The sequence below is a fragment of the Camellia sinensis genome, chromosome 13, assembly GCF_055761805.1.
Source record: "Camellia sinensis isolate YWXY chromosome 13, ASM5576180v1, whole genome shotgun sequence".
Classification (NCBI taxonomy): Eukaryota; Viridiplantae; Streptophyta; class Magnoliopsida; order Ericales; family Theaceae; genus Camellia; species Camellia sinensis.
Window position 1 is genome coordinate 27,822,684 of NC_138973.1, and position 9,395 is coordinate 27,832,078.

The 9,395-nt window shown below is 35.2% G+C and overlaps 1 protein-coding gene across 2 annotated transcripts; it reads left to right on the top strand.

Annotated features, from left to right (window-relative positions):
- Window positions 1-3,575: 3,575 nt before the first annotated feature.
- On the top strand, window positions 3,576-9,174 carry LOC114305584 (uncharacterized). 2 transcript variants are annotated; one of them, XM_082901789.1, is made up of 4 exons: window positions 3,577-3,862; window positions 8,087-8,393; window positions 8,607-8,834; window positions 8,929-9,174. In XM_082901789.1, the coding sequence occupies exons 2-4, from the start codon at window positions 8,334-8,336 to the stop codon at window positions 8,971-8,973; spliced, it is 333 nt and encodes a 110-aa protein (XP_082757915.1). In that variant the 5' UTR covers window positions 3,577-3,862; window positions 8,087-8,333; the 3' UTR covers window positions 8,974-9,174. The 2 variants fall into 2 exon arrangements, 1 of the variants encoding a protein (XP_082757915.1); XR_014348575.1 differs by lacking the exons at window positions 8,087-8,393; window positions 8,607-8,834; window positions 8,929-9,174 and adding an exon at window positions 6,701-6,959 and having other exon boundaries at window positions 3,576-3,862.
- Window positions 9,175-9,395: the final 221 nt, after the last annotated feature.

Here is a 9,395-nt window from a genome sequence, read left to right on the forward strand (position 1 = left end):
AATCATTAACAGTTAAAAAAATGTATCTTTTACCTCCGATGCTTTCAGTGCGAGTAGGACCCATTAAATCCATGTGAACCAATTCAAGAGGACGTTTGGTTGTAAAGTTGTTCACCTTTTTATGAGGGGCACGGGTTTGCTTTCCAAGTTGACATGGTTCACACACATGGTTCAGATTCTTACCTAGTTTAGGTACTCCTCTCACAAGCTCTTTGTTGGCTATCTTAGTTAGGTCTTTGAAATTCATGTGACCTAATCTTTGATGCCACAAATCAATGTTACTTATGATGGCAGAGTGACAAGTGAGATCATTAGTAGTAACAATCCCATAACAGTTATCAGATGTGCGAACCCCATGCAAGACAGTATTTCCTTTTTTATCCAAAATTTCACATTTATTTTTTGAAAATAATACTTCATGATGGGAATCACACGTTTGACTAATGCTCAAAAGATTTGCTTCAAGACCATCAACAAGAAGAGCATTTTCGAACTTAGGAAGACCAGCAACACTTATAGAGCCCTTACCAATGACTCTAGAAGTGCCGCCATCTCCCAAGGTAACAATTCCTCCTTCATATTTTTCAAGGGAGGTGAAGTAGGATTTGTTACCGGACATGTGACGAGAGCACCCACTATCAAGATACCACATGTGTGAGTCACGTGCTTTTAGGGCAGTGTGAACAACTAAACAAGTCAAATCATCTTTTCTCACCCAAATCTTTTTGGTCTTGGTAAATGTCTTGGCGTTGTGAACACCCTCATGAATCTTGGTATTCCGCCTAGACATGTAAGGTTGTCTCCTAACCCAAAAAGTATTCGAATTTCTACCCTTTTGAGACACCTTACCAAACAATTCATAACAATAAGGACAAATGTGCCATACCTACCATAGTGATGACAAATAAAAACAGGTTTTACCTCCCTTTTGTTGATCTTACCCCTTTTAGGTAGATAAAGAGAGGGATCACCCTGGTCTACCTTTAGCTTTCCCTTTGCTTGAGTCTTCGAGTCATGTGAAGTAGAGGCTTGAATCTTATTTTATTTGTGGAAACACACTTGGGAACGTGAGTTGGAAGTCCGCCAGAAATATCCGGACATGTTTGTTGATTTGTAATTTTATAATTAGATTCTGTTATATTGTTGAACTTAAGAGCTTTATTATGTCTTAAGTTGTAAAACATTGAGTTTGTATTGGTAAATGGGTGTATCTTGAAACTTGCTTCATTATAGAAGTTTAGTGTAATATTGCATCTGTTGAGTACATTGTTGAATGGGTTGTATATATCATGCGATTGAATATGATATGGGAATTGTTTACATTGAAAGGAATAATGCATAATAATGATACAGGTTGAGATACATGTTGTGTTATATGTATAATGTGAGATGCCTCTTAATAAAGAGATGAAATGACCAGTTTTGGGTCAAGATGTTTACTAATGAATTGTAAAAAAAAAAAAGAATCTGTTTTCAAAAACTTATGCTTAATTTCGGGGACGAAATTCTTTGAAGGGGGGGAGGTTATAGCGACCCCGGTCTTCTCCCATTTGATTATTGTATCCGGACTTAGGTTCCGTAGATTCTGTCATTGTATAATTGTTGTTGTTGTCCCTTATTTTCTCATTTGGACCTATAGGATGTGTTGGGCAGGTTTATTTCAGGTTGGTTGGGTTTAGAAACCAAGTGTTGCTGTCCAGAATTTTGGATCTTCGCTCGAGCGAGGAGTTTGTCACTCGAGCGAGCTGTTATTTTTTTTTTGGTTCTTCGTTCGAGCCGGGGTTTGGTAGCTCGAGCAAGAGGTTGCGTCTAATTTGGACCTGTAGCTGTGCATTCTTGGCTCGAGCGAGCTTTTCTTCGCTCGAGCGAGTTAGTTCGTTATTCGCTCGAGCGATAGTTCCTTCGCTCGAGCGTGTGTCTGGTTACAGACCTGAGGGTTTGAGTTCTTCACTCAATCGAGTTTTCTTTCGCTCGAGCGAGCTTTTGGGTTGTTGGCTCGAGCAAGGCTTCCTTGGCTCGAGCGTAGCTTCTCTGTGTCTGGTCGCTCGAGCGACCAAGTCTTCGCTCGAGCAAGCCTGTCCAGTTTATATACACAGCAGCGGGTTTTGATCAGTCTTTTTCATCTTCTTTTGATTTCAAACCCTAGGTCCGACTTCTCTCTCTCCCTACTCACCTTCTTTCTTAGATTTGATCTATTTAGAGGGTGTTTCTACCCTAGTTGCTTTATTAAAAATATAAAGGGAGTCGAGGGCTTTCATTTAATCTGAACATTTGGCGATTTGGAGCACATTGGTATTTGGGCACTCATCTCTGTCTTCACCATTTGGGTTGTTTTCTTCGAGGTAGGGATTTCCTACTCCATTTTATAGGTTTTGTTATAAGCTTTGGTATTTTGATATGTTGGGGATACTTTGGTAAATTTTGGGAAAAACCCTAGTTGTATTATTAAATTAATTTGTATAATTAATTCATGGAATTGGGAAAAGATGGTTAAATTCATGGAATTGGGGAATTCATTGATTAAATGGCGTAGTTGGATAATTTGAATCATTTGTCTATTGAATTGTTGACATAGTTATTTTCAGTTTAGAAATAACTGTTTTGGGCTATCGGTGGAGGATAGTCGTGATTGTTGTAGACATTGCATATGGATTAGGAATAACTGAAACTAATCACATTGGTTAAGTCATTAATTTTGACTATTGCATTGATACAGAAAATACGTGTATTGATTGAGCATTGCATTTGCATACATTGTTTTGTGTGGGAGGAGATAGGGGATGTACTCCACGGTTTAGGGGAAGATAGGGGATGGACCTCTAAACCGGATTTTGTTTGGGAGGAGATAGGGGATGGACTCCATTAGCATCACTTTTATGTGTGCTTATTTATATAGAAGTGTTTTATTGATACAGCACTAAAATGTGTATTAATCTGGAAGTATGAAGTGTTTTTATTTGAGCTTGAGTCTCATTTGTTTGTTGATATTGGAAGGATGTGAATATGATATATGTAATTCACTGTTGTAAGTTTGGCCAGGTTCTGAGCCATGTTGATAAAATTAGAAAGTAAAATGTGTCTTAGACAATAGTGTCATGAGACTGTAAAATGAAGTAATTGATTATCTTGGTTAACCATCTGTTGAATGCTATTGCTTTATTCATTGCTTATATGTGGTTTAGTATATTTCTACTGGGCTGTGGCTCACCCTTTATGGGAACATCATTTTCAGGTTCAGGTGATAAGCTACCTCCAAGGACTTAGCTTGGAAGGACTTGGATTTTGAAGACTATTTTTAGTTATTTGTTTTTCATTGTTAGTACATGTAAACACTCAAGCCTAGGGCTTTATTTATATTTGAGTTAGAACTCATACTTTGTGACCAAGTGTTGGCTTGGAAAGATGTAAGCCGGTAGGGCCTTTACTTTGATGTTACACGTAATGCTTTTGTTTAGTAAGACTCTGATGGATATTATAATGAATTATTAAAGTGTTTTCTTTAAATAATGCATGTCAATGATATATATATAATGGGTTTTTTTTTTGAGGGCGTTACATTCTCCACCATTGTTGCTATTTATTTATTTTTTTACATTATAAGACAAAGGAAATAACGAAACACAAGGAAACAAAGCAAAATTGATGAAGTAAAATCTCTAGCGCGGATCAGGTTACAGATGGAGGGGCAGAAGTCCAATAATTCTGAAATTGGTGAAGTAAAATTGATTTTGGCGGAACAAAGAGATGGGAGCCAAATGATGAAGCAAGGGGTTTATCATTCTTCATCTTTCATGCCATTCTTATCTACCATCTACACCACAAAATTGCTATGTTTTCATCTTCTATGATCAGAGTTCATTAGGTATTCTTTCTCTCTTTTTCACTCTCATCAAACACACACAATACCTCTATCCTTGTCACATATTTATGATCTTCTTCTTTTAGGCATAAAACTTGATACAATCTGAAAATCTAATTTTGTAACTCATGGATTTATTAATTTTTATCTTTTAATATAAAAGTTTAGCTGTGATTTACTATTATTGTATTTATATTGTGATTTTATATAATGCCTTGCACATGTTTGTTTAAATGCTTCAGTGAGATTTTGCATTATTTTTCTCTCTTTTTTTTTTTCTTTTTTTTTTTTTTTTTGTTTGTTTGTAAGGATGAATAAGATAACAAATTGACTTGATTTTATTTCTCTCTAATCAGTGTGATGTATTTGGCTTATGCAATGTGTGTTTTCTTAACCATTTGTGAATTTGCAGAAACAAAAATTTCTGTGTTGGATTGATTCCATTTATTTATGTTATTTGCTGTTATTCATGTGAAATTGGAGTACAATATAATGATGCAAATTTAGGAGGATTTGAAATTGAAGGAATAGAGGCTAAATCATTGATGAAGTATAGACACAAAGTTTACAAAACATTGTTACCTTATCTTAGCATCCTTCTTAGGTCTTTGTTTGGTGACTTTTGACTCCAACTAGACATGCAATTAAATACATCTTAGCCGAGTCTTGATTTCTAAGTAGAAAACCTTAGTGTGTAAGTTCATCAACTTCGGGTTGCTACCAAGATTGTCTTTGGAACTTCCTTTCAATAAATCTCAAATGAATTATTAGTTTATTTAAGAACTCTTGTCATTTCTTGTGATCCTTGCTTCGCTATCAATGAAATAAAACACAGGAATTACTTGTTAAAAATATGCAAATGCTATTTTAGAAATGGGAAAGCATTAATATGGAGGGGGATTTAGATATTTTTATCTTTTGGAAAGGTACATTGATTCCCTTGTTTCTTGAACTTTATATATATAGCGATCCCGGTTGTCCCTTTACTGTTCTGTTGTATTCCGGACTCGGTTCCGTGAAGTTGGTAGTTGTATCTATCTTGTTGTCGTCCTTTAATTCCGCTTGATTGAGTTTTAGGATGTTTTGGGCAGGGTTGTTACAGGTTGGTTAGGCCTTGGTTTCAATTCCTTGTTGCCCAATTTTTAGGAGATCCGCTCGAGCAGGTCTTCTTGCGCTCGAGCGGGGATTCCATAACCCCAGTATTTCGTGTCCCTGCAAAACTTCTGCAGGTGTGATTTTTACGCTCGAGCGGGTTTGTTGGCGCTCGAGCGGGTAGCACTTTCTGGGTATAAGTTCTGGGAGGGGGAAATCTACGCTCGCGCGGATTGGTTTTCGCGCTCGAGCGGATGTACTTTATTCTTGTGTCTTGGCGCTCGAGCAGGCCTTCTTGTGCTCAAGCGTACCTAGTTTTTTGTTCTTGACGCTCGAGCGTTGTGTTCTCCGCTCGAGCGGGAATGTCGTATATCAGTTGGCAGCTGGACTTTTTAAAATCACTTTTTACACACTCTCTCTCTCTCTTACTTTCTAAAAAGCCATTTGAGAGCTCCTCTCTCTAAAACCATAACTTCTCTCTAAGTGTTGATCTAGCTAGGGTGTTTTCCTCACCTTTGGTCTTCACAAAAGTTGGGTTGATCGTCGAGGGCTTTACCTTAATCTGAAAATTTTGAGTTTTGGAGCACGTTGAGTTTCGTCATCTTCTTCCCTTGAGCTCCGAATTTGAGGTAGGGATTCCTACTCACTATTATGGTCTTCAACATAGATTATTGGTAGTTTTGATAAAGTGTTGAAGTTGGTTGATTTTGGGACTTAGGGTTTCAAAAGGGTATAAACGAGGGTTTCTTATTTTGATTCTTAAATATGTATTTTGGGTTTCAAAATAATGATTTTGTTGTTGGTTGTTGATATATAGGCCATTGGGTCAATTTTGGGAAATGGGGTGGAAAACCCTAATTTGTTGAATAAATTAATTGCTATAATTAATTTGGAAAAATTATGGACTTATGGAATTGAGTTGGAAATAATGAAATTGGCTCATTAAGTTGTGAAATGATCGAGTTGGATTTATAAATCGTTCACTTTTGAAAACATTGATATTTTATCTGTTGGAGCTTTTATTATCTGTTTAGAAATAATTGCTTGGGCTACCGGTGGAGGGTAGTTTTGATTATTGTAGACAATGCATGATGATTAGGCAAACTAAAACTAATCAATTGGATATGTCATAGAGTATGACGGTTGATAGAATACATTAACGTTATGTATTGATTGATTGTGTATATGACCTTTGTGTATATACGTTGTGTGTGGGAGGAGGAGATAGGGGATGTACTCCACGGTTTAGGGGAAGATAGGGGATGGACCTCTAAATCGGATGTTGTTTGGGAGGAGATAGGGGATGGACTCCACTGATACAGCTCATATGCTTGTCAGATAATGTGTTGATATAGCTCATATGCTTATCCCTGGAAGTGTTGATACATCTCATATGCTTGTCATTGAAAGTGTTGATATAGCTAATATGCATATCTGTTGAAATGTGGATACAGCTTGTATGCTTATCTGTTGAGATGTTGATACAACTAGTATGTTTATCTATTGTAAAAATGGGAAATGTCTAATATGAGTCATTGTTTCATATAAGTGGTTGGCCAGGTTCTAAGCCGTTGATGTAAATTGTGAAATTGATAAGAAATGGAAAGTGGAATGGAATGGAAATGGGTTATGAATCGGTTTATGGAAATTGAACATTTATCAATTGCTAATGTCTTAGTCAATGCTCATACTGTGTTTAGCATATCTCTACTGGGCTGTGGCTCACCCTTTGTGGGACATCATTTTCAGGTACAGGTAGCATGCCACCTCCAAGGACATAGCTTGGGAGGCTAGAGGCAGGCGGATTGTTTTGCTTATTTTCTTTTGGTGTATTACATGTAAATTCAAGCCAAGGGCTTTATGTGTATTGAGTTAGTACTCCTTTTTGTAACCAAGTGTTAACTTGGAAAGCTGTAAGCCCGTAGGGCATTTGCTTTTGTTGTTAACATGTAATACAGTTGTAAGAATTACTCTGATGAATAAAAATAGTTGGTTTCTTTTATATCAATGCATGTCTAAAATGATGGATTTTAAGTATTATTTTGAGGGCGTTACAATGTATCTATATATATATATATAGCAGACATGTAAGAAAGGTTTAGATCAACTCTCATCCTCTTGGATGTAGGGCTTTTCATGCCATGCTTCACTTTCCTAGTTATAATAAAAACAGTACTCTGGTCTTGTTTTTAACTCTGCTTCTCCTAACGTGGGTTTTCATGATTCAAAGTGCAGTGTCAAAAAAGCGGTAAAGAAAACCACTTTTCAAACCATTTTGTTGGAGATTCTTAAGCCTAAAGTTGGACCACCAAGAGAAAAGCCCATGAATTGAGCCTGTACACAGCCAAGAAACCCCCCACCCTTTGAGAATGGATGTCCAAAATTCCCAAAACTCGTCGAACCGAACTGAACAAAACTGTAAACAGTTTGCTTCGTGTTCAGAACTGAACTAAACAAGTACTTAGGAAGTATATCCATGCACCTTGTCATCACTTGGTCTGTGTGTAAATACTTAGGAAGTTGTAAATTATAATTTAGTAGTTGCATTTGATTCATATTAGATTTCTAGGTCAGCTAAAATTATCTCAGAAAATGTTGCAAGTTTTCAAGGTTTACAGAAGCCTATTGGTAAGACATCTCATCTCTGTGAACTTTGCTCTTGATGGACATAAAATATTAATTTGGTTAGGACAGACATGGATGCTATAATTGTAGATGCACCACTTTCTCAGGTGTTAAGAGACAACAATGTTGATGATGATGGAGATGAGAAAGAATTAGATCTTCTTATGTGACTGTTAAACTTGTTGAACATTGCTAGTTATTTATGCTTGAAAACAATTCTATAGTTTCTTTTCCCTCTCTTTCTTTATCACTGTTTTTGTTAATTTAAGTGATTGCTTGAAGAATGAATAATGCATTTTGAATTTAACTATGTCATTTTCGTATGTGGCTACAAAATATTTATTCACTATATGTTACATTTAGTCACTATCAAGATAGCAACGCAATAAAGGTGAATACACAATTTTTCTTTGTTAATTTTTTTCAAGTATTTTGTTCATTTGCAAACAATTTATTTGGAGCATTCTAAGTTTACAATTTGATTTGTCTATTTTGCTTTAATCATACTAGGATTCATCTGTAAAGAAAAAAGCCTATGGACCCATATCCTTGTCTAATTTATGGAGAGATACATCTAGTCATAAAGCAAACTAAGACACAATAATGGATGCTATGGAAGTTGAAAATTCAGAGCTAAGGTCCTAAGTTATTAATGTTTTCCTACACATATATATACATACATATATCTATGTGTGTGTATGTAAAATTAATTAGTTAACAATTTGGTTAGGTCCCAACAACTTCTAGTCCTCTTGATATGGCAACTCAACATCAAGTATGGTCCTTGTCATCAATACAAGATGCCTCTCTTACTCAGGTACCCACTAAGAGCTAATTACATTGTTCAGATTTACTTCCAGCTTTATTTTAGAATAGCATGCAAAATTTGTCTGACAGCTATATTTTACGATGCATATCACTTTCAGTTGTGATCATCTTCACTCTGGCACTTTGTACTAGTTTATTTTTAAAATATTATTTATTAATTGTAAATACATAATTACTTAAGTAGTTAAATCTTGGTTTATAGGTAGGAGGTATAGTTGTTCTAAAAAGTATCATTAGGCCAACAGAAACAGTTGCAATCAGGGTACTTAAAAGCACAGACCCATCTAAAGAAGTAAAAGGGGAAGAACTAAGACCTGACTATTGGGAGGTACATGTTCAAGTTCCAATCAAACCTAATGAAAGCTTGATCCAATCATATGGACTTGTCAAAACAATTGGACAAGTTGTTGCTTCGCCTGCTCCATTTGTGGTATATTTTTTTTGTAAATACTAATTTGATTAATAAATTTATATTAACTTAATATAGTTTCAATTACCTTTATATTTTTATCTTTTGAATGTAGATTTCGCAAGTTATGGATGCTAGTCGAGAATATTTATACATGTGAGGTTGAAAATTTGGGAACTGAATTTGTTTTGGTAATTTGTCTCTCCGAAAGATGGATATCATTATGGCTTTTCAGAACTCTTATGGTTGGAACAATTTTTAATTTTTTTTTTTTAACTTTGTTAGTGTGGTAGAATATTATATAATTTTGATTATGATCTTTATTGCAATATAAATAAATTTATATTTTTAGATAAAAAAATGATTGTGGTTTGAATTTTTTTTTTTTTTTTTTTGATGTGATGATCTTATGGTGGTGATATTTGTTTATTATTATGGAAATATTACAGGATGAATGGATGTCAAATTAATATAGGATGTAGCAATTAATATTCAATTTCTTATAAAATTGATTCAATTTTTATAGGCATTTACGGATGCTTAGTTATGGCTTTTAAAAGTATCAATGAAAAAAACATATAA